The sequence below is a fragment of the Sturnira hondurensis genome, unplaced genomic scaffold, assembly GCF_014824575.4.
Source record: "Sturnira hondurensis isolate 20B ecotype Veracruz unplaced genomic scaffold, ASM1482457v3 Scaffold0011378, whole genome shotgun sequence".
NCBI lineage: Eukaryota > Metazoa > Chordata > Mammalia > Chiroptera > Phyllostomidae > Sturnira > Sturnira hondurensis.
This window is the reverse complement of record NW_028084009.1, coordinates 405,687-431,153: the sequence shown is the minus strand read 5'-3', so window position 1 is coordinate 431,153 and position 25,467 is coordinate 405,687. Positions and strand designations below refer to the sequence as shown.

Sequence of the window (25,467 nt, the reverse complement as noted above, 5' to 3'; positions counted from 1 at the left end):
GTTTGGGTCCTGTCGAGCAGTAACTGAAGGGACGATGTGAGGGCACAGAAGCACGATGGTGGGGGGGGGCATTGCTGCCAGTGGGCATGTGGGCACCAGGTGAAGGGAGACGCCTGTCATCTGGACCTGACACCCAAAGAATGACCTGGAGGAGACTTCCCGACACCTCAGGTCTCTTCCCTTCCTCAGGTGCTTGCACCCTCAGGAGTAAAGGTGAGGCATTGCTTTCTAGCCTGGCTGAGCAAGGGGCTAGTGATTTCCCCTTAATTTTAGAAGATGATAAAACCAGCCTGTGAACTGGACTGCTGGTATTCCAGCAGGTAACCAGAGGGATGGGAAAGTTATGGGAAAATGCTGAGGAGTAGAGGGGATTCAACGCTACAGGCATAAAAGCAGTGAAAAGAGGACATTTCCCTTGCCCAGTCCTAGATTTAGTCACTTCTCCAAGGAGCCCTGGTCCCCTTTAGTGACAGATGGCATTTAGGAAGCAAGATCTGGGTGCTTGGGGCACTTACTGCTACCGGGCTGTTTCCAGGCCCTCTGAGCAGACAGCTTGGACGTAGGTCCGTGTATTCTGTGCATGCATGTGTGGGCAGAGACAGGTTTACAGTTCATATGGAAAGTAACAGTACTAACACAAGAATAAGCTTTTGCACACTCCCAACTGTAAACCTATTTTTGTCCACCCCAGTACATATGTGTACGTTTATTTATTTGTGCATGTATTTAAAAGCCGTGTATTCATATTGCTACCTCCAGCAACCGAGTTCTTCACAACTTTACTTTTCTGCTTTTGGTACTTTCTGCAACACGGAGTTTGTAACCAATTTCCCAGCACTGCCAACCATGTTCTCCATTTGCCGCCTACCGTGCCTGTCCTTGTGTTCTGAGCGATCTGTTGAGGGCATGCTGGCGACAGGTTTAGAAGTACTTGAAAGCTTCTCGTGGCTGTTTTCAGTTGGCCCTCGTTGACCGTGCTCCAGAAGTGACAATTTGCACTTAACATCAGGATGTTAGGAAGGATTGCCGGGTTCCTTTGATAAGAGGTTTTCTGAAGGTGATGATACATCTTTGGCTGCTTTGGGGAGAGGTCTAGATGGGACGTCCTTCAATGTTCTGACTGTAAACTCAAACCAGCCTGTCTGCGCAGGCCCCGCAGCTGCCATCTGTGGAGGGCTCACTCAGTCTGCAGCAGCTCTTGTCTCCACGGGCTTTGAAGAGTGCTGCTTGGGAATGCAGTGTGCACTACATTTTGTCCCAACATGATCTCTCTCCAGAGTGGCGAGAACCTGAGCCCAAACTATACTTCTCCTTGGGAGAGCAGGTGCAGTCTTTATGGTTTGTAGAGCATTGTTGTCCCAGGCAGAGGCTTCTGGTCATCCGTATGACTGACAGGCTTGGGAGTCCCTCAGCCCATGGTGGCGTGCTGACATGGTCAAGTTCCTCTTAACCACAAGGAGATGTTAGCGAGTGAAGATGATTTTCCTATAGCTGGGTTTGTTTTTTTGTCTTGCAAAGTGTCACTTCTGAATCTCGGTTTCTTGCCAGAGCACTGGGCTAGTGCACGTGGTCTTGCAGGGCAAATGCCCAGTGACAGACACTTTAGCCTTGATTCCAAGGTCTCATGGGGTAGGAAGGAGTCTGGAAGGGGGTGATCAGTGGGAAAGGAAACCAGCTGTTCCCGAGCAGTACGCAGCTGCGACTGCAGGTGCTAACGTGAGCTCAGGAGGTGATCTCCAGGGGAGAAACCCAAGGACAGAGGTGTGCAGTGTTTTAGAAATTTCCATAACTACCATCTTGGGTTTTAGTGCTTAAGTCTGTGTGCCCTTAATAAGACAAAACACAAAACAAAAAAAACACGTTGCTTGAAATTTCTGGATCCATTAATGATTTGTCAAGTGCTTAAGCATTTCTGGATTGGCAGGGAGTAGTATATGTGCTTCTAAGAACCAGTGGCAAACTCAAAGATGGGAGGTGGTGGAGTTTCCATTCCTCAACTCAGCAGTTTTTCTTGGTATGTGTCATTTTGTGTATAGAATATACATGTGAAACTAATTCATATTCTACTTTGTACTTTGAACAGCATTCCTTATTAGCAAAAATTGTATGTATTTTAGGAAATTTGTACTGCTTTGCTTACTACTTGCTTAATCCAAGTTTAATATTTTTAGAATATGTCCTTTGTACATTCTTCTATAAATACTCATCAAAATCCTTGATGGAAATACCCACTAGTCTTGCAAGGACAACAGGAAACAGTAGTCTTTGTCCAGAAGCAGTTTTTTGTTTTTTTTTAAAGAAAGTGGTTTTTATTTATTTATTTACCTTTAGAGGGGAAGGGAAGGAGAGAAACATCAATGTATGGTTGCCTTTCCTGTGTCCCCTGCTGGGAGTTGGCCTGCAGGGAACTGGCCTGCAACCCGGCATGTGCCCTGACTGGGAATCGAACCGCGATCCTCTGGTTCACAGGCTCGTGCTCAATCCACTGAGCTACACCAGCCAGGTAGAAGCAGTTTTTTAAATGACTTAAATTTCAGAGTAAGTTGCAAAGAGTTTGGAAGTGTGCAGCACACACTTGGAGCATCCATTCTAAAGGTTGGGAGTCCCAGCCCCGCCCTGACTGCCACGGGTGCAGCAGCTGTGGGGGTCTCTCTCTGACCTTTGACATTGCTGAGGGATCGGGAGCAGTTGCTTCTACTGTGGAGTAAGGCTCTATCAGAATCCTGAGTAACTTGTTCAAGATTTGGCAAGTACCTTTTTGTTGTGCATTTACTCTTGGTCTTGTCCCAGGTCAGACTTTTTTTTCTGTTTGGGATTTTCTGCTACCTTGTCTTCCAGATCGCTGACTTGACCCTCGGCTTCACCTAATCCGTGGTTGATTCCCTGTAATGTATTAATTTCTGACCAGGTTTTTTGTTGTTTGTTCTCATTTGGTTCACCTATTTCCCCCTAAGCTCATTGAGAACCCTTATAGCCATGTTTTGACTTTTTATTCTGTGCTGTCCTTTGGGACAAGACTCTGTCTTCTCATTGTGGCTGACTGCCACACTTGTTTCTGTTAGGTCGACCTGCTACATCTGCTGGTCTCGATAGTTGCCTTGTGTGTCTGTGACACCTAGTGGGTTAGCCTCCCTGGTTGGCAGAGCCTGGTGCTCCCGAGCACCCCATCCCTTGTGCAGGCTGCGCGCCCTCCTGTTGTCGCTGAGCCTTGACTGCTGTTGGCATGTTGGTAGGTGGGACCAATCCTGTTGTCGCTGAGCCTTGACTGCTGTTGGCATGTTGGTAGGTGGGACCAACCCTCCAGTTGACGAGCTGTGAGATGGCCTCAACCAGTTGTTATGTGGCAGTCGATCCCATGAAGCAGAAGTTGCTTTAGCGGGGTTCTGGTTCTACCCAAGTCCAGCCTTCGGGTGTCATTCAGATGTGGTCTGAAGTGTCTCAGGTGGGGCTCCAGTGCAGGCCTAGGTCAGCTTTTGTTCATAGGGCACATAGGGGCCTGCAGTTGGTTCCACTAGTGCTGGAGTTGGGACCACCTGATGGGAGTTAACCACGCCAGTTGGGATGGGTTGCCTTTTGTGCCAGGCTTGGGGTCCAGGGTACAGTGAGGACAGCCAGCCACCCCTTGGAATCTGTGGATAAAGGCCTCAGCACCCATGGAAGAATGTTGCTTGTGTGGAAAAGCTGCTTGGTTGTGCCAGTTTGGGGTGGGGGGTGTGCTCCGAAACAGAGGCACGGGGGCAGTGTGTCACTGGAGAGATCACAGGGCACCAGCTCAAGTTGCCCCGGAGGGGAGCAGCAGTGGTGCTGCCTGGCCCCTCCAACCCTCACCCCAAGGCTAGTCAGTTCAGCCCCTCCCCGTGGGACCCTGGCACATTCTGAGCTGATGCCCTGGGCTGGGGTGTCCGGCGGGGGGGCTGGTATCCCTCACTCCTCTGTGGGGGACCCTTCCACAACCAATACTACTCACGTGGATGTGGGCCTTCCCATTCCATGTCTCACCCCGGGTTCTCAGAAATTTTTTGTTCAGTTAGTTTGCAGGTTTTCTGGTGGTGGTTCTATAATTCAGCTGTGACTTGGATGTGGTCATGGGAGGAGGTGAGCAGGTTTACCTACTTCACCATGTTGCAAGTCCTTGCCAGCTGTGTCTGGCAGTGGCAGGCCTGGTAGGTACCTGCTCTGTTCTCCCCCTGCGGACTAAACTACACACAGGCCCGGATGTCTTCTCAGCTGACATTTGCTGCAGAAACCCAGGAGCAGTAATTTTCCCCTCCAGACGCAGAAGGGTTGAGTCAGACTGCAAGGTGGACATTTTCCTGGTCCAAGGTAAATATAAATCTCTCTTATTTTGTTTCCCACTTCCTTTTGCATCAGGTCTGGGGAACCTTTCCACAGACTTTTTTTTTTTTAACATGGACATTGCTTCCACCTTAGCAAGTTTTTCTCTCCCATTATCCAGTTAACCTTACAAGGAGGAAAGCCAGGAATAGATCAATGAGTTCATGGCTGCTCTCTCCCAGCACTAGCTTGACCACCTAAAGGAGGGTGTTAATGTTCCCTTGTAGTGGGGAGCACCAAAAACCTGTTCTTGAGTGGTTCGTAGATACATAAAGTTTAGGGCTCTTTTTATTGCTGATTACAGATTTAAAACTAATGTGCACTTCTTGGCAAGTCTTACAAGTGAATTACTTTTATATTACAAATAAAAGCTTAAGGAAACACGAAAATACAAAGGACAAGAAAACCACAAATTGGCATCAGCCTCAAAACAAAAGGATTTAGTAACAGAAAAAAACGTCTCCACAGTTAAGTGTCTGTCAAAAATTTTAAATGATCTGAACAGTGCAAATGCTCAACTCAGTGTCATATACTAAACTATTAGTACTTGTTCCTTGAAGTAGCAAATTGGAAAAGTTAACCACTTTGTATGATCACACAAACCACCTAAATTGCTCAAGGTTTAGAATAAAGCAACATTTAATATTTTTTAAAAGATGGAACTTGTGACACATTCAAAAAGAAAAGTTGCTTTGTTTTTATGCAGAAGTCTACCAACTTTCCTCAGAAACATCCTGGGCTTTATTAGTCAAACTGCAGATCATAGCAGTGTCACACTGGCCGCCTGAAGGTACCCTTGGAGGTACTGGAGCGCTTCTGCATTGAGGCTGGTGCTCACCATTGATGGAACCTGCAAGAGACAGGAAACGCACAAACCCCATCTCTACCGGAACGACGGGCTGTCCCACACCTGTTACAGGAATTCCCAAGTAACCCAACTACTTCCGTGCCTTCAAAAATGAACAGGTTTAAAAAGTCGATCCATAAGGAGTTACTGCTGTTCACCATGGCAGAGGCAATGTGGTTCTGATGTTTTAAAAAAGTCCTTATGTGATGCATAATGTAATAATTAGGGGTAAAATGACATGCCGCCTGAAGCTTGCTCAAAAAAAACCCCGCATGAAACAAGATCAGCAGAAAATGGTTACTGTTGAAGGGTTTAGCACATGAGGGTGCAGTGTGCTGGTTCTATGTGCTTTTTGAAGTCTTCCATAATAAAACATTGAAAAATACAAATTTATCTTAAGACTCTCAAAAGTGATGGATGGCTAAGTTTATATTCTGTTATTTAATTTGAATGCTTCAGTTAACAAATAAATACCCACATTTTAATATTAGAAGGATGATTTCAATCTGGGGGAAAAAACATTTCTAGTCAAAGGGCTTTTATCCCTGATTTACTCCTAAAATCATTCTCTTAAAATATTTTGTAGCCCATCATTTTAGCTAAAGAAAAACAAGCCTTGAGTACTGCTCCGTGGGATGTTGTTTGATTCTGCTGAGCAGTGAGAACAGGCACCAGAACAACTGCCACCCTCCCGGTAAACGTCTTGGACAGCGAAGCCACTCACCCTTCCCGGACACGCAGTGGACAGTTTGTGAAGTGACTGTGCCAAGTGAATCTTGGGGTTGGACACCATTGGACCTACAGGATCATGCTCTTTTTTCCCAGCAAATGCCAGCTGTGAGAAGGCAGTCTGGTATCCTGGTGTATCTTCTATGTCAACAAAATGTTCTTCATCAGGAATGGAATCATCTTCAGGTAACTCAAAAAGGCCAATCAGAGACTGCAGTAAAGGAGTCCTGGATTAGAAGAAAGCAAAACAAAACAGCAGTTCCTTAGCAACACAAATTATAGACTCACAGTCTCAACAGCAGCCAGGGACCACGAAAATTAAGATGGGTATCAGCGCGTATGGCTATCCACACACAGTTTGTGATTCTTTAGGCTGCAGCACCCCAATTTCTCTTTGGTACACGACTCCACCCCAGACCTTCTACGCTGGCTGTGACCCAGGCCTGACTAGTCGGAAGGCTGTGTGACTCAAGCCAAATGAAGAGTCAGAGGTAGAAGTCAGAAGTAAGCCTCAAGTTGTCAGATTACTCTACAGAAGGGCTGCTTCAGTGAAACCAGAAGAAAAGGAGAGGTAAGAGGTCAGAGAAAGCCAGGTCTGCTGGACACTGAGCATGTAAATCCGTTAGCCTGTTCACCTTCTCTTGAGACTGAAGCCAGTTTATTGAGCACCTATTATAAAAAAAACTGTCTTAGGTCATGTCCTGGACCTGACGGTTGCCAGTGGAGGAGCAGAAATCAGAACCCAATTCTGCACCCCGCAGTCATAGTGAGAGGAAGCCGTAATTTCTAAGAATTTCAGAACGGGGTACTTGCCACAGTTTGGTATACTCAGTGTCCATCATCGGGGGGCATTCTGTTAGTAATTTGGTTATGCCAACTGCACAAATCTTTTTCTCTACATTTCCAGACACTTTTTGAATTTCAGGAATAATAATTTTTTCCAAAACCATTCCAAACATTCTGTGAAAACAAAATAAACCCAGTCAACATTAAATTAGACTACCACTACAATTGTTAAACACTTACTAGATGTTTTTTATGCTCATTGACTCGTTATGAATATAAAATACAAAGAACAGGCTGCAACGATGGAAGAGACTTGGAGACGGCAAAGCATCAAACCTGTGGCCAATCACCGTCGTCTCTTGTGAATGCTGAAGCCTACATTCAATCTCTACAGCTGTTTTTTGGTCTTTTTTTTTTTTGATAACTTTTAAGAAGTCTAAAAAATTAGGAAAAAGGATTAAGCAACGTCAAGAAAAAAGAATCACCACCTGGCAATAATTAGTTTTAACATTTCTGGATTAATAAACTTCCCACCTTTATATGTCTACATACATGTACCTGTAAATGTTAATGGCTACAGTAAAAAGATGATTTAGCCAATCATTCTACACACACTGTTGCACACACCTAGAACGTAAATGTCTCAGACTGTACAAGTTAATAAACCCCTTGATGTGGAAATAGGGGCATCAAAGAATAAGGACATCTTAATGCTGCACAGAAAGCGCTGCCAGTTAAACACCCACTAGCACTGCGGGAACTGCTGGCCTCCTCACAATCCTTTATTTGTTGGAAAGCCTATTTTCTGATACTGTTCTTCAGGTTAATTAGTTTTCTTTCCAGCACATTTTATTGATTATGCCATTACAGTTGTTTGTTCCATTTTCTCCCTTCCCTGTATCCCCCCGCCCTGCATCCCCCCTCCCTCCAGCATCCCCGTCTTATTTCATGCCCATGGGTCGGTCAGACATGTGTTCTTCGGCTTCTCCATTTCCCACACTATTCTTAACTACTCCTGTCCATTTTCCACCTACCAATTATGCTTCTTATTCCCTGTATCTCCATTTCTGGAACTGTTTCTGTTCTAGTTGTTTGCTTAGTTTCTTTTGTTTCCTGTTCAGTTGTTGACAGGTGTTGAGTTTGTTGTCATTTTACTGTTCATAGTTTTGATCTTCTTTTTCTTAGATTTTTTTCTTAGATAAGTTTTACATTTACTCTGGAATTTTTTGGATTCACTATAAAGAGATCTAACATGAGTTTTTCTCCAGCTCTATCATTTCTCTATACCCTTCCCTATTAAATGGGAGTGGCACTCAGCCACATTCTTTGCATGCACACCAAGCAGTCTTATTGATGCAAACTTCTCATTTTGAAAACCACAAATACTATGCCATCACTGCACCAGTAACTGAAATCGTGTATAAAATAGACATTGGTTTGTGCTAAAGTCCAGTTTTTTCACTTTTAAAACTAAAACATAGCCCTGGCTGGTGTGGATCAGTGGATTGAGTGCCAGCCTGTGAACCAAAGGGTTGTAGGCCAGGTCCCCAGTGGGGGGCGCACGAGAGGCAGTCACACATTGGTGTTTCTCTCCCTTTCTCCTCCCTTCCCCGCTCTCTAAAAACAAATCTTTAATACAATAAATAAAAACAAACTTACTTTGGTTGTATACCGTCAAATATCTCTTGTAGTGCCAGTGCCCCGTATTTTATGCAATACAAATTAATAAAGACTAAGAAACCTGTTGAAAGAAGATGCAGATTATCAACACAGAGGACGCACTGCACTGAGCAAGTGACGCAGTGGAAGTCTGCCAGATGCCTAAGCATCAATACCTGCCTTTCATACAATTAACACAGAATTTCTGCCTTTATAGCACAAGCATAGTCTATGTGAGTCCCTGACTTATTTTCTTCATTGTATTTCTGTTAAACGTTTTGGTATCTAAACATAAACTAACCTTTGGAACACAATATATTGGAAACTGATTTAATGTTTGAGGAATACAAACATCTTAATGTATTTTATAAATAACACTTATAACTGATCAAAGGGTTACCATAATGCCTAGGGGTTTTAGCTACTTTCCTTCATTATTTCTGCAGGAACACCCAAATGATTTTACTTACTCTTTATAAACTTTGTTGTTTTGGAATTCTGAAGTCTTTGGAATAGTAGAATGAAGATTTGCTTCCTGTATTGGTCAACTGATTCACTGAAGATTTGAATAAAAGCAGTAATATAAATTCAGCATTTTCTGAGTACCTACAGAATCCTTGATTAATGTACAACGAGGTTATATAAACAAACTCACGGAGGCATGTGCTCTATTATACTGTTCAGAAGATAAAAACCTTGGTGGTCATTGGCTTTGGATGCAATGAGCTTCTGGAAAACACCTAATAACCCAGGCTACAACAAAACAGATCAAATATTAACCAGTGGAAGAGGCAAGGATTAATTATACCAAAAGTTAAACGGGTGATGTAACTTGGAAAAGAGTGCATGCTGTAATAATCTAATTAGCAATTTCTGAAGTATAGAGAAAAATAATGCCACCACAATGGGCCCTTAAAAGTTCTCGAAATTAACCTGTTTGGCTCTTATGTTTTTGTTTTCCCTCATGGAGATAACTATGGTTAGATACCTAATTCCAGTAAGACACACATTAACATTTCCTACTACTTACTTCCCTTTTTACTACATTTAATAAAGAATTTTAAAAAATCTGCCATCTTAGGAAATTATTGTCCCGTCAAAATAAGTTCAACTCACGATTTTGTCGGCGGCGGTGCTTGCTATCGTGCTGGACCCGCGTTCGAGGAACGCCTGAAGCAGCCTCACTAGCGCGGGGATATTGCCTGTTCTTTCCCACAGCACTGGCTGAAGGAGGTGAGGAAATAAGGCCATGTAGGAAGACGGGATGTCATTTTTGTGTGTTTCCAGAAGCAAAGACATCACTTGAAAGACATAGGGAATGAACTCTGTTGAGGAAGTAAAGCAGCGGTCAGCTCCCGAATCAGTGCTCTGCCACCACAGGTTCCCATCTGTTACGGAGGCTGCATTCGTAACCACTCGGATGACCTCGTTCAGTCAGGGAAAACCGCCACCCCCTTTACCTTGTACGTCGTTCTGTAAAATGTCAGTAAACACCAGGAACAACGCCTCTTCAAAATTTACAACAGCAGCGGGGTTGGCCTTGCATGTTATTCTTATGGATAAACATATCGCTTCAAACATGTAGTGATTAAAGTGAGGTTTGCTTGGATTCTGAAATTTTTTGAAAAAAAAAAAAAGGCATATTATTCTAATAATCCAAGTGACTGTATTCACGGTCACTTAGAATAAAAGACCTAACCCTTCTAAAACATTAAAAAAGATGCCTTCTTTTTAAAAGTCAGTATTAAAACTACCAATGACAATAAAAAGCCTACAAGTTGAAATTTTACATTGACTGTAAAATTCAGGAAAAAAAGCAATACTTGTTAATACCTATTTGTTTGGATTTCTTCTTTTAATGAGCAAAAGTCTGCTACGGAAATGTGCTTGAGAGTCCCAGGGAGGTGACGGCATGAGCCTCGGCTGCCTGTGCTGGGAGGGTCTAGTCTGGAGCCCACGCACTCCTGTGCAGTCACCGTCAGCCGTGGAAACGAGCAGGGATGCACGCCATGCCCTGCCACTAGCCTCGTGTGGGACCTTCGGTAAACCGTGCCACTAGCCTCGTGTGGGACCTTAGGTAAACCGTAACGTCTGCAGGCTTCACGTCCCTGTCTACAGAGTGATGGTCCCTGGCAGCACCTTCCTTGGAAGGCTACTGCGCCAGGCTGATAAGCTCGGGAGAGGAGTGTGGGGAGGGGAGGGGAGGGGCAGACAGGGACCGTGAGGGATGGTCCCCTGCTTCTCTTCTCTCTCAAGCTCTGAGACCCAAAATAGCCTGAGACCCTGACCAGACCTCCGTGGAAAAATAATCACTGTTCTCCACAATCCCTCTAATACTTTGTATGAATTTATCTCCTTTTCATAGTTATTAGGAATAAGAATCCAAAACGAAGTTTTGTCAGCCTTAAACTGATTTTTTATTATCTAAAACTTAAGAATGTTTAAATAGGAATCAAAATACGTGTTAACCTCCGGATCAAAGGAGAAGTGAATAGCCTCTTTTGGGTCCACTTGGTACAAAGCCAACTTTCCTAAAATCACTGCATGTTACTTGCACATTCTCAGTTTCCTTCAATGAACATGTTACTTGAAATTAAGGATAACAATGTTTTAATGTTTCTGAACCTCTAGTTTTTAAAGGCGGGTGCTGCCATGCCTCCCATCCAATGTCATCCCCACATTTTCAGAAGTGTACACGAACTGCGGGGTCAAGAAGAATCCAAAGACCTTCTTCCTAAGTCTGACCTAGTGCAGGGAATCCTGACGCGCAGTTTAGAGCCGTACTTTCAAAAGTGGTTCTGTTACCTTACTAACAGCTAACAGCTTCTGTGTGAGCTGAGTGATGAGAGTAGGGATGTAAGGGATTATGGCTTCTTGTAGGAGGGAAAAACTTCTCATGATAGCTGTAAAATACAAAAACAGCAAAAACAAATAGTTTAGTTAAAATTCAGAACAAAACTCTGGGGGGAAAAGTCCACTGATTCATCAACTGAAATTTTTAGACCCTTAACCCCCAGGTAGCTCTCTATATTTACAATCTAAATTTCCCTTCTTTAAAAAATTAGGCCAAGGACTGACAACAGAAGTTGGCTGGGAAATAATGTTTCCAGAGGGCATAAACCTTAAAGAATTAAAAAAGATACAGCCAAAAAAAATAATAATGAAGTGACTAAAGAGGCAGAGAACTAACGGCACTGTTTTGAGTCTTTTTCACTGAGAAGTCAGTGGCAGAAAGCGTTCAGTCCTAGCCTATTGGGAACATGAGTGCAGCCTCCTGAAAACGGGAAGAGAAGGCCACATGCCTCTTCCCCAGCCTCGGGGGGGAAAAAAAAGAGATTAAGAGCACAAGAAAAACCCAGAAATACGTATAAAACTTTGGAGGGCCCATACTACAAAAATATGGCTTATTAAAAAATGCCTACAATCATTTGGCATGGGAGATAGACATTAAGCTAAAAATGTATGATAGCCATTTCTGCACAAACAGAATACATGTTTACTAAGCACAACACCTACTGTATGCCAGACACACAGGACGGAACGTTATCCTCTCTGGTCTCCTAACCTTTGCAATGATGTTTCCTCTCTCTGAGCCAAACCTCACACTTCAACTATAGCTGCTACCCAGCCCTCACACCTCAGCTTAGACACCACTTCCTAGAGAAGGCCTGTCCCTAAGCCAGGTTAGGAAGGTTAGTGGGTGGGTCTCTGTCCCTCCTCTGGGCTGACACACAGCCTTTCATTCACTCCTGTGTTTACTGAGAAGGTATTACGTCCTGGGTGTTTTTGTGTATCCTACGAACACAGCAACAAAGACCAAGGGCTAGTTAGTTGCCTCACAGAGATGGACATTAAACCCTAGTCATTGCACATCACTGCTGAGAGAAGTACAGTACTGAAAACACACACAAACGCACGCACACACCCCCCCCCCAGGGGTCCTAACCCAGAACAGACATCAGTTTCTTTGAAGTGCACTGCCTATGCTCCAACACTGTGCTAGTCTCCTGGGATGTGGCAGTGAAGACGACTGTGACAGCTGCCTGCGTCCGTGGCACTACGTCTCTGCAAGCAGCATCCATGCGGGGTCTATCAAGTGCGCCCAGGTCTCCCACCAAGAACTAGCGTAGCGTGCCGTCACTGAGTGTTGTCTGACCTAACCTTTGCCCTCGAGAAATTCAATCTAGGAAAGGAAAAAAGGAGCTTGCCACTTTTTCTTTCATAAGAGCTCTCTATCAAATTAGGTAAAACTCTTTCCTGAAAATACCATTAACAGTAAAGAACACAATGTTCCTGGTTTGGAAACATCTAATCCTAGCTAGTTCTCAGGCAGCAGCATACAGCTCAGTGTTGGCCCTTGCAGTCAGAGATGAGACACTCGTGGTCTGTGCACACCGGGGAGCGGCCTACCTTTCATAATATATTCATTTTCTGAAGAGCCAGGAAGTGTGAGAGCTTTGAAAAGGTTTGTTAGCAGAATCTCAACAAACGGTGCGATTTCTGCAGCTGTAAAGCTATAGATGAAAAAACAGCTTTCAGTCACTGCCAACCCTTGAACTTGTCACTGGATTACCCTTGGCAACTACTAAATCACACTTCTTGGCATAAAAGTAAGCCATCTCCCACCACTGACAATCGACAGCTTAGGAAAATAATTTTTTCTATGAGCGCATGTTAAATTCCTAAGAAGACACATCTAAGACCAATCATAATTAAACAAACCAAAACCTGAGCAAACCCAACATCATCTAAAGCTGTTAAGGTCACTCTTGGTTCATATCACCATTGAGACCAAACTCAAAATTCCCAGGGGGCTCAGTCACCTAACCTTCCTGGAGGTGGAGCAGGTTTAGAACTGTTTTTTTTGCATAAATTCTAGTCCTGAAGACAGATACTGGCTTGACTCACCTCAAAGAATGTCCTTTCAACCCTTAACTGGCCTCTGGGAATATCTGCACTTCAAGTTCTGGATAAAGAGAACCTAGAATTGTTTTCCATTTCTTACCCAAGCTCAGGTTCAAGAAATAACACTGTTGAAGAACGGCCTGAAAGACATGCAGACCATCCATTCCTCTACAGGCCGGCCTGCATCAGGCCAGAAAAGCAGTACCTTGGGCCCTGCCGCGCCCTATCTCAGCACTGGTTCAAAACCGCCAGGGGAGGTGACTCTGCACATGCGGCCGAAGAACGTGCTGCTCCACACTCCCTTCCTGAAGGCTGACTTCTCAGGTGCCTCCTGAGTTAAAGGTTTTGACTGGAATCTCACGGAGATTGTGAAAATTTTAACTTGCCAAGTTTCTCTCTCTGCCTTGGTTGCTAGGAGACTCCACATAAAATTCAAGAGTTTCTTTAACTACTGTACAGGATCCTGACACACATTTCTGCTTATTGTATGAAACGCACCCCAGTTATTTTCCTTTGCTTGAACTTCCTCTTCTTACTATAATGTGTCTATTTTGGCATGCTGCCTCAAATCCTTTCAGATTGAGACAGTATAAATGAGTAAAAAGTACACATTAATTTTTCTAACTCCTAAGGAAATTATGAATACACTCAGAGACATCCCTGACCAGTACAGAACACCCACCCCAAGATGAAAAAACAGAAACTCTGAGTTCCTGTTAGAATCCAATACTTACAGAGCAGCGTGGTTAGGCCCCCTCATGGTGAACAGCCTCTCCAGAGCATGTGCTGCGTAAGTATGAACAACGGTACTTTCAGCTTGAAGGTAATTTATCAAGAGAGGAACAGAGACTAAAAGCTGCTCTTTTGGTACCTGAAAAACACAGTAATATACACACTCTTAACTCAGTGATGCTATCTTTGAGTAAAAGACAGCAGGAAGAAAAGGGCTTGCTGATTCTAAAAAGTGTTCTCTCAGCTGTTACAATGGAAAATGATGTGGTTGAAAAACCTAAACTTCTACCCAACACAATGGTTCAATTCAGTTCCCATTCACATTTCCAGTCCTCTTTCTCTGAGCATACTGAGCATACACAGTGTGAGTGGGGTAAAATCTTGCATACCACAGAAAAAGATCACGGAGAAGCAGACTAAGATTTCATTTATCTTAATAACTACACTTTTCTCCAGCGGGCATTTCTTGGAAAACTTAGTCAAGCTTTGTGCCTCATTTTCTCTTCTAGAAAAAGGGAGGAGGAGGACTAATAGGAACACTAATCCAATAAAAATCTCTTAGAATTTTTTAGACAATCCATTAGTCTTTAAAATAGAACAACTTCCCAAGGTTGCATGTAACCTTGGGTAAATACTTGCCAAAGACAAAAAAAATTATAAATCAAGAAATTAAAGAATCCCCCATAGGGAGTAAACTATGGCATATTAGGATGGAACAGTACACGGCTACTGAAAATGAACTCTAACGCCTCTACTAAATGAGTAGTAATTCTCTAAAATCGTGCTAAGCACACAAATAACTAGATGTGTGGACTAAAACTGCAGTGTGATATTAGTTGTATAAATAAAAAATTGAAACGTGCAGAACTATAGATTTCTTGTGGAAACAACTATGTAGTAAAACCACAGGCAAACACTTGTAAGAACTGGTGTGAAACATACTGAGTTCATCACACCTCAGGGGGAAGAGACGAGAGGGGCGGGGCGGAAGCACCCCCACTGCGCGCGCGCGTGCACACACGCCGAGGCGCCGCCGGCGCAGAGCCGTGCTCCTTGTGTCATCGCCATGCAGGGCGGGCAGACGCAGGTTTAAAACTGCGAGTATGCAAAACAGCTTGTTCTTATATTCTTATTAATTATTGCATTATTTTCCACATGAATAACTGTAAACCTCCTTTTGCCCCACACTGCATTACTTTCTACTCTTGCTCGTATATTTAAAATAATTTGCCGGATGGCTGAATTTTAATCTGGCAGATGTGTTGGATGTGTTCTGTTGTCTAAAATTAAAGCGACATACAGCGTTAACAATCCGAAGGATCACATACCCACTACCAACCCCGCCCCCACAAAAACCCAGTCCGATTAACAACAGGGCAGAGGATCTAAACAGACTTCTCCCAGTAAGACACACAGACAGCCAGCAGGGACATGAAAAAGTACTCTACATCACCAACCAGGGAAATGCAAATCAAAACCACAATGAGATACTATCACAAAGACAAGTAATAACAAGGGCTGTTCAAGGGTCAACTTACTTATGTACAAACACCGAATCATTATGTTATATACCTAAAACTAATACAGCTTTGGCCAGGTAGCCCAGTTGGTTAGACAAAGGTCCATTACGCCAAGGTTGCAGGTTTGATCCCTGGGTCAGGGCACGTGCAAGCAACCAATGAATGCATAAGTAAGTGGAACAATAAATCGATGTTTCTCTCAAAATCAATTTAAAACCCCCTCATGTTTATACACACACATATAAATAAAATATAACTCAATTATATTTCAATTGTAAAATAAAAGAGATAAGGAACCGAGACCCACAGAGGGAACAGCAGACATGGGAGTCTTCCCCTCCTCTGGGCTGTCAGCTCATTGATAGGCTTGAGTGGTGGAATTTCTCTTCCACTGTTTTCCTTCCTCTGACCCAGAGTACTACGGATGGGTTGGGGCCTGGGTGTGATTGATTTAAGTGGGAAATGATTATGTTTTATAAAGGGATTTATGGTTGTATCACTAAATACTTCAGGATCCACAAATTTTTAATCCAAGTCCAAACTGTTTGGAAAATATACAATCAATGAAAAACATTAAGAATATTTTGTTGTTGAATTTGAGCATGTTCAGGGAGCTGTTCTGATGAAGTTTAACAAGGGTTGGACCAAAATGATGAGCCAGTGACTTGAGGGGGTGACCCAGCATCTCTGTACTTGTTGGACTGACTTCTAACTTTTATTGGTTCCATGTAACAGAGAAAATTGATCATGTCTAAGAATATACAAATATAAACTAACCCTGGCTGGCGTGGCTCGGTGGATTGAGCGCAGGCCTGTGAAGCAAAGAGTTGCCAGTTCAATTCCCAGTCGGGGCACATGTCTGGGTTGCAGGCCAGGTCCCCCGTGGGGGACACATGAGAGGCAACCACACATTGATGTTTCCCTCCCTCTCTTTCTCCTTCCTTCCCCTCTCTCTAAAATAAATAAATAAATAAAACTTTAAAAAAATAAATAAATATAAATTACATCAATACTTTGTCAGTTATGATAAAAGCACCCTACTACGCTAGAGAGTTTCATGAAATAAAAAGATGTTTATTTTTAAAAATAAGAAAAATGTATCTCTTTTAAAAATTAAGACCAACGATCATAAATATGGGTGGAAGTATGACTAAATAGTTCACAGAAAATAAATCTTTAAAGAAATGCAACACGATACAGTCAAACCCCCACGGAGGCAAACTTGACAACATCTGGCAAACCCTGGCGTGCTCACCCTCTAATCCAGCAGTGCCACTTCTTGGAATCTACCGCCAAGTTACAAAGGCATAAGCACTAAATGAAATACACACACAAGGCCATTAAAAGTATTTTTGAGAATAACTGATGTCATTTAAGATAGCGAAAGGCACAAAACACCCAGGTTATTTATCAATGAGGGGACTGGTTGAGTAAACCAGGGGTAAGCTCCCCAATGGAGTACTATGGGCTATTGTAAAAAAATGCAGAAAATCTATAAATACTAATATAGAATGGTATCCAGGATACAGAACAGACCCAGGATCTATTAAGCGAAAAAAGCAAGGTGGAAAATTATTTTTAGTATACTGTCTTCCGGAGAAGAAATAGAAACATATATGAACAGGTATTAGGTTATACTTTCAAAATAAATAAAGGGAAATAAACCAAAACACAGTTTTAAAAAGTCACCTTTAGGAAGAGGGAGGGAGCAGGGGTGAAAGCTGTACCTCTCTGAGTACATACACCCTGACTCGGGAGGCATGGGAAGCAACCCTTCTCATGCCTACAGACCAAATCAATCAATCAATCTCTCTCTCTCTCTCTCACACACACACACACACACACACACAGAGAATTGAACCGTTCATCAAATTTGTGGCAAAAATGCAAATAATTTCAAGTTGCTTTAAACACAGTATTTTTTACTACACATACTTAAATAGGATAATACTATAAGGATATTAAAACCACAAAGAGATGAAAATGAATTCAGCAGTATTACTTTAGTAGTAATAATGTTGGCATTGTTATTTTCTGATTCTCTCCTGTGAAAAAAGCCTAGAACCAATGACAATTCATTAGCAGTACCCCTAGCTCCTAGACTATGCTCTTTAAACAACACTCCCACCTTTAAGAGGTGGCTAATCGAGGTCTGGAGTAGGGAAGTGTATGGAAGAAGCAGTTAAAGGCTTAGTACTAAGTTTATGTCAAGCGGGCACAGGAATCTACATAATGGGGCCCTCACTGGCCAAAGATGGAACTAGGGCATCAACAATACCCTCCGCTGTGACCATTCGAAGTTGGTAAGGCACTGTCTCATAACTCTAAAAATGTATAAAGAGGGAGCCCTGGCTGGTGTAGCTCAGGGGATTGAGTGCGAGCNATTCATTAGCAGTACCCCTAGCTCCTAGACTATGCTCTTTAAACAACACTCCCACCTTTAAGAGGTGGCTAATCGAGGTCTGGAGTAGGGAAGTGTATGGAAGAAGCAGTTAAAGGCTTAGTACTAAGTTTATGTCAAGCGGGCACAGGAATCTACATAATGGGGCCCTCACTGGCCAAAGATGGAACTAGGGCATCAACAATACCCTCCACTGTGACCATTCGAAGTTGGTAAGGCACTGTCTCATAACTCTAAAAATGTATAAAGAGGGAGCCCTGGCTGGTGTAGCTCAGGGGATTGAGCGCGAGCCTGCGAACCACACGATTGCAGTTCGATTCCCAGTCAGGGCACATGCCTGGGCTGCAGGCCAGTTCCCAGCAGGGGACTCACGAGAGGCAACCATACATTGATATTTCTCTCTTTCCCTTCCCCTCTAAAGATAAATAAATAAAATTTATTAAAAAAATAATAAAAAGCCCTGGCTGACGTAGCTCAGTGGATTGAGCGTGGGCCAGTGAACCAGACAATCACGGTTCGATTCCCAGTCAGGGCACATGCCTGGGTTGCAGGCCAGTTCCCGGCAGGGGCCAGTTCCCAGCAGGGGATGCAGGAGAAGCAACCATACACTAACGTTTCTCTTCCTTTCTCCTTTCCTTCCCCTCTAAAGATAAATAAATAAAATATTTAAAAAAATAATAAAAAATAAAAATTTATAAAGAGGGAAAACCGACAAACACTTATCCTGCTTTTCCCAAACAAATTGATAATCAAAACATCTAGGAGACTGTGGTGGTTGCTGCACACAAGAAAACAGTGAATTTTATATTAGCTGAAGAGTGTCTCCAAAAATAAGTCAATGATGGGAAACTCCTCTTCACCTGAACCCACTGACCACTCTTGCCATCACTAAGTGGACAACCAGATGCGGTACCTGTCCTAATAAAACGGAACAGGTGGAACTATAACCAATTCTTGCCTCCCTCCCAAAGGATTAAGTGGCATGTAATATATAAATCAACAGCTACTTACTTGATTCCTAAAAATCATAATGTATTTGATACCATCAGCTTTAAGAACAGGAAATTCATTCACTATTAAAAAAAAATAAGTCATGGTTATTTAAGTGCTAAGGACTATTACTCTAAAATTGGTGACAACATTATTAAATGTTTAAAAGATGCCTTTGGTAACTGAAATGTCAAGTAAATGAAGTTCAGTTAATTATATAATAATCTACTATGTAGCTATTAATTCTGGTAAGATTACAAATAATTAACACACACCCCCCCCCCGCCACCTTTAAGTTTCATTACAAATGAACATGTATTACTTAAGTAATTGAATAAAAATGATTTGGACCATGACTAATAACCGTATCATCTTCTTCCCCAAACTGAAGCTATTGTAAATTGTCTCTCTGGATGAGATTTGCTTTACATTGCTCTAGTGATGGGAAAATAAATCAGTGAAAAGGACAGAATATTGGCCAATTGTTAAAAATTCTTGCAGCTGGACAATATTAACAGGGAAGTTCATTACAATACTCTCCCTACCTTTTAATATATCTAATTTTTCCATACAAAAAAGTTTTTAAAAAGGGACTATCTATGTACCCTGGTCAATATCATCTCATCAAAATAGTAAATTATCCTTATTATTCATCAGTTTCAAGTACTTTAAATTTACTTTAGTTTTAACAGCTTATTTTTTCAAATGAGAAGGAAAAGAAAACCAAAGTATTAATTCCTAGACTCCATGTCAAGATAACAAAAACAAAATTTGTCGCACTTGTTCCTATTTTCCTTTCTATATAAGGCAACATCTTCTTTATAGTTAATTTCACTTGGGCAAAATTTGGAGGAGCCAGTAGAGATTTTACTTAATAAAAGAAACACCTGCACAGCATAGGAGCCAATGGTTGGAGCACTATCATGACGTGGAGCCCCTGTCATGACTTTGCCATAGTGTTACTTATTTTAAAATAACACTGCAAATAAAAATTGCAGGTACAGTGTTGTAAGTTGTATAAACAATTTCACACAAAACTCACCGTTGGCTGACTTTAAATCAGGGAGAATGTGATTCACAAAGAACTCAGTCAGGTTTACAAGTTCATTTGCTTGTGTAATTCCATGCTGAAAAACAAATTTGTTACAGGGTAAAACAGCATGAAATACCTGTATATATCCACCACACTGGAAATTTAGGTAACTTTAGAAAACCAGGTTAAACATAGAGAAGACCGTTTCAAAACATAAACTGCTTATATATAAAACAAGACTGGTTTACTAAGTAAGGAAGACACCCCCTAAATGAGCAAACCCCGAGTCTAAGGGAACAAGTGTGGCATCTGCCAACTTTCTGGTCTATGAGAAACTGGAGTGTTTAGTACATCAACACGAAGTCATCTTTGGAGACTATGAACTCTAATCAGACCTAGTAGGTTACCTCGTGGGGCAGGTTTGACTTCTGTGGTTACTGACAAGTCTGTTTTAGAAACAAAACTACACTGAAAAGACTCACCTTCTGTGTTTGGGCTTTTGATGCCAGAGACGTCACTAGGTAAATGGCTGCATCCTTATGTTTCCAGTTGACAGATGGATTTTTTGCATATTCCTGCAGCATGGAATTTACGTAACCAGAGAAGATTCCCGTCACAGGGCCCTCAAAAAACTTGCATAGTCCCCGTACTAGATCACACGCAGCCCTGCGTCTAGTATCAATATCTGTAATGCCAAAGGGAAACATACCATGAGAAACAAGCACCAAACAACTGATCAAGTTAATAAGAAAACCACTATCTGACAGCCAGCAGCGAAATAATGAAAAAATATTTTTTCCACAAGAAACACAAAATGAGCGAAAATTAAAAAGGTCATAGTAGTATAAAAACATGAACATGTACATTAAAAAAAAGAAGTGAAGACAAATGATTCACCTGATACAGCCCATCTAAGTAAGAGCTGCTTTTTAAGGTGTGGAAGTTAAAGCAAGTAGTTCTCCAATAAAGCTAGTTGAAATGACACACTAATCTCAACTCCCCTTCATCCCTGTATTTACTAGAAAAAGAGCAAGTTTAAAACTGGCTTGCTAAGACTAACAGTTAAAAACTGAAATACAGCCCCGGCTGGTGTGGCTTGGACTGAGCACTGGCCCGTCAGGGCACATGCCTGGGTTGTGGGCCAGGTCCCCAGTAGGGGGCGCTTGAGAGGCAACCACACATTGATGTTTCTTTCTTCCTCCCTCCCTTCACCTATTTCTAAAAATAAATTTAAAAAACCTTTTAAAAAGAATCCATACCAGATCCTTCCAAATCTCTTCTTATGTACTCTTCAGAATTATCTTCAAAGGCTTCTTCATCAGCAGCTACAAAAAGAGGTGACAGTTCAGATAATCCCCCGGAAAACATGAGAATCATTGTACTTTGCAGCTGAGTACGCAGAACAGTATGTAGAACTGATATGTTTACAGCAAAGTATTGTTTCCCAACACATGACTACTTTACACATCATTAATCATTACTGAGAGCAGCAAATGCCACCCTGAAAGGATAGGAAACAGGTAATCCACACAGCTGTGACACTGGCTCACAGGCTCTAACGTGACAACGCCCCCAGAACTGGACGTTACCACCAACTGTCAAACGTGAGTGCTGGCCCGCCCTGACCAGGTAGCTCAGCTGTCAGGGCCGTTCCCACGCGCCCCAGCTGCAGGTCTGGTCTCCAGTCAGGGCACATGGTACAGAAAGCAACCCAATGAGGCATAAATAAGTAGAACAAAACTGGTGTTTCCTTTTCTTTCTCTCTCTCCCCCCCTTCCTCTCTTTCTCTAAAATCAATCAATTAAAACAGTATTTTTTTTAAAGTGGGCATGGGGAACCGGTTTAGGGATGCCACTTTTAATTTTGCCAGGCAAGGACATTAAAAAAACAAGGTAACAACTACAACATTGTTACCATTGTTTCACAAAAATCATTTTGACACTGGAAAAGGACAGGCAGTATCAGAATACAGATCTGTCCTTTGAATGTAGTTTTATGAAAACACAAAGGAAATAAACCTCACATTATATTGTTATTTCCTCATTCTGTTCCAGATAATTTGAGACCCACTGATAGGAGGACTGCTGTGACACAGAAATTCCTCCCATATTTACTACTTCCTCTTCCCAGCTGGAAGGACTTTATGTACATGAACAAATACATTTTCTTGGGGCTATCTTACCCTTAAACACAAACTAAGTGGGCTTTCACTCTATTTAAAAGTTATTAATCACATCTAATCTCAAGCCAATTGTTGGAAACAGCTATTCGCCTTGGTGAAATAAAATATTAAATCAAGTGAAACCAAATTATTTCACATAAGGCACGTAAGTTGAGATACTGGATAGTTTACTTCTCAGTATTACAGGACTGCCAGTCTTATCAACTTCTCTATGGAAAACCCCACAGTACACAGCAAACTCATCACAGCAGTACTTATTCCAAAGTGCCTTTCACACCACATTCCCTGTCTTGGTTTAGAAAGTAGGCAATATACGATCAACAAACGTTTTATTCAGCGATAAAAAAATTAGAATGTTACAAAAACCAACAGGGAGAAAACTTACTACATTTATACTAACACTCCTTTAAAAAACAAAACAAAAACAAGCTTTTGATCTCCCAAAAAAGCTTTACACTTCGCCGTAATTACCTCTAAATTCCATGTTAGGCACAACAACCTTCTCACAGATACTTGTCAGTGTGTTCTGGTCCTCAAACAGGTTCTTATAGTGAGGTCTCTCACAAACTGAAGCCAGAAATTGAATTGCATTACTTACCAACTGGAATAAAACACAAAATAAGCATATTTTTAAAAGCAAAACGGAACCATTTATTTCTTTGGGAAGTAGGGGAAGGAATGTCTGAATTATTTGTCTCCACCATCATCTTACCAAGTCATACTTGACCTCTTGACCTGTTGTAACTAATAAGTTCCAGATGGCTGTGACGAAACGAGGCAGGTACCGTTGAAACTCCTCATCATACTTTTGTGCATACAGTGCAGCATTATCACAAATCTGAGATTTTAAGAGCTCCAATAAGCCTGCTTCCTCTTCGTCCTCACATAAGAGAAAACAGAAAACTCAAATACACAACTTTTTAAAAATTATTTTTAAAGATTTTATTTACTGACTTTTAGAGAGGGGATAAGGGAAGAAAGAGAGAGAAACATCAATGTGGGGTTGCCTCTCATGTGCCCGCTACTGGGGACCTGACCTGCAACCCAGGCATGTGCCCTGGCTGGGAATTAAACTGGCAACTCTTTGGTTCACAGGCCTCGCAAGCCGGCGCTCAATCCACTGAGTCACACCAGCCAGGGCTAAACTTTCACCGTGTCCATTATTTCCTATGCTGTGCATGAATTTTTAAAAAGAGACTATTATTACAGAGATCTAAGTTTTAAGTTTTCTTAGTATCTTCAATGACAAATGATTTTGTTTCGTAAATGTTCACACTGTGAATACTCTAAGGCCTTACTTTCAATATAATTAAATAGCCTAATCTATACACTGTGACCAAAGCCAGAAGCATAGTAAGTAATTGATTCTGCATACTAGAAATAACCAAATATGAAACATCCCACACAATCAAATATTACTTGCATTCTTGGAATTTTAGCTATTAACAATGCAAAGGTAAATAATTTTAAGGAACCAGAATACTAAATGATCTCCAATAACTTGATTTCATTTTCTGAAGTCTAATTAAATATCTTCCCAGATTTTGAGGATACCCAAATAAATTTTTAATTAAAAAATTGAGATATAATTAATATATATAACATTATGTCTCAAATACATTTTTTTTTGTTTATTTATCTTTAGAGGGGAAGGGAAGGAGAGAGGAAGAGAAACATCAATGTATGGTTGCTTCTCGTGCATCCCCTGCTGGGAACTGGCCCCTGCCGGGAACTGGCTTGCAACCCAGGCAGGTATGTACCCTGACTGGGAATTGAACCGCGATTGTTTTGTTCGCAGGCCCGCGCTCAATCAAATAATTCTTAACTTTAACAAAAGTCTACTTGGGGAAAAATGTTAAACAATACTTACATCAGTTTGTAGAAGCTTATTATCTAATGTCAAGAGGGTATGAAAATTGTTCATCCAAGTTTCCATATTATCTTCAAAAAATTCAGGAAGATCCTAAAGAATAAATGCTGACTTGAGTCTTTTAATTAAAATAAGTATGCTATTTACATAAGTTTCCCACACACACCCAACACTGTCCACATGCCTATAGACCCAAGTCCATACTTCTTAGCCCAAGCCAATCACTATCTAATTCGATGAGAATTCTCTGCTCTAACCAGGTCTGGCAGCAGAATAAACCACTGTGACCTCTGTCTGTTTATAGGCTTTCAACAGGAAATGATGCCGTCTAGACTTCCTCTACCAGTCTGAGGATACCCCTTCAAGGTCGGCCAAGACTACATGAAGCCCTTCCTTACAAAACTTGGTGCTCACCAGTCTATTCCTTTTCCTGTCCGAACTACTGCATTTAGTGTAAGATGACCACCAATTAACTGCCTTATACAATCAATAGCTTCCTATGGAATGGTACTGCCTTCTTAATGAGGTTGATGAGCTCTCCAACCCTTCCTCTTGCCATTCAGTACAATAATCTGTACCAGTAAGATCTCTTGGTTCCTGGAGCCCTGAATCTTAACGTACTGATTCAAGAACAGAAAGAATGAGTGACTGGATGCAACAGGGTGATCAGGCATTTTCTGCTATAAAATTGTGCTTTGTTTCCTCTGAAAGGACACTGGCTCTTCTACTATTCAAAGCCTGGTTCTTCAGCCTCTGTCTCCCAGATATGCTTCCATTCAAAGCCTTTTTGTATAAGCTAGCCATAGACCTCTAATCAAAACAGGGCTCCCCCAGTGTTAAGATCCATTTAAATGAACAGGGAAAGCCTGAGAATGTGATCTCTCAGCATCTTCAGTGAAAGAGAAGAGGATGATTCTCCAAAACAGTGACTGGGGATGTGGGGTTTCCCTAACCTTCCGGTTATAAGAGAATGCCACTTCCCCCCTGAAACAGCTACTAGTGATCTCTAAAAACTACTATAAAGTAGAACACTATCTGATTAGACAAAGAATGGAAGGAGTCAGAGACAAAAACTAGTTTCTTTCAGGAAAATCAATGCCAGCAAACAAGTCTTTATCAAATGAAAATCTGTCTATTTGACAACAGAGAGTAAGCATCAAAAGCAAGAAAAACAAAAACAAACCCCCCCCCCCACAAAGCTTACCTGAAAGTTTAAACTGTAGAACAGTTTTGAGATCAGGATCAAGGAAGAAAAAAGAATCCTCAGGGCAGAGGCGTCATTTGCATGGGTATTACAGAGTTCAATGGTGGCCTTGGGAAGAAATTTAGGAACATAGTTTTAGCGTATTGCAGACCTTCATGAAGCAGCCTGCACTAGGCTGAGACGACCTATACCTCTTCTCCTAAACTTGACTTTTAAAAATATTTGATTTTTGAAGAATCAAATGTATTAAAATTTGAAAAATACTTGATTTTCA

The 25,467-nt window shown here is 41.8% G+C and overlaps 1 protein-coding gene across 1 annotated transcript in view; it reads right to left on the bottom strand.

Annotated features, from left to right (window-relative positions):
- Positions 1-4,956: 4,956 nt before the first annotated feature.
- CSE1L (chromosome segregation 1 like) overlaps positions 4,957-25,467 on the bottom strand; it is a 40,203-nt gene continuing 19,692 nt past the window's right edge. The window contains exons 7-25 of the mRNA XM_037059853.1: positions 25,194-25,301; positions 23,990-24,082; positions 22,832-22,999; positions 22,591-22,720; positions 21,197-21,262; positions 20,420-20,622; positions 19,947-20,031; positions 18,926-18,987; positions 13,996-14,132; positions 12,767-12,870; positions 11,162-11,259; positions 9,817-9,967; positions 9,473-9,681; positions 9,012-9,109; positions 8,827-8,912; positions 8,357-8,438; positions 6,725-6,871; positions 5,907-6,138; positions 4,957-5,185 (exon numbers count right to left, since the gene is read on the bottom strand). Coding sequence (XP_036915748.1) covers positions 5,096-5,185; positions 5,907-6,138; positions 6,725-6,871; positions 8,357-8,438; positions 8,827-8,912; positions 9,012-9,109; positions 9,473-9,681; positions 9,817-9,967; positions 11,162-11,259; positions 12,767-12,870; positions 13,996-14,132; positions 18,926-18,987; positions 19,947-20,031; positions 20,420-20,622; positions 21,197-21,262; positions 22,591-22,720; positions 22,832-22,999; positions 23,990-24,082; positions 25,194-25,301 — 2,349 coding nt within the window. The 3' untranslated portion in view covers positions 4,957-5,095. The remainder of the gene's footprint in view (positions 5,186-5,906; positions 6,139-6,724; positions 6,872-8,356; positions 8,439-8,826; positions 8,913-9,011; positions 9,110-9,472; positions 9,682-9,816; positions 9,968-11,161; positions 11,260-12,766; positions 12,871-13,995; positions 14,133-18,925; positions 18,988-19,946; positions 20,032-20,419; positions 20,623-21,196; positions 21,263-22,590; positions 22,721-22,831; positions 23,000-23,989; positions 24,083-25,193; positions 25,302-25,467) is intronic.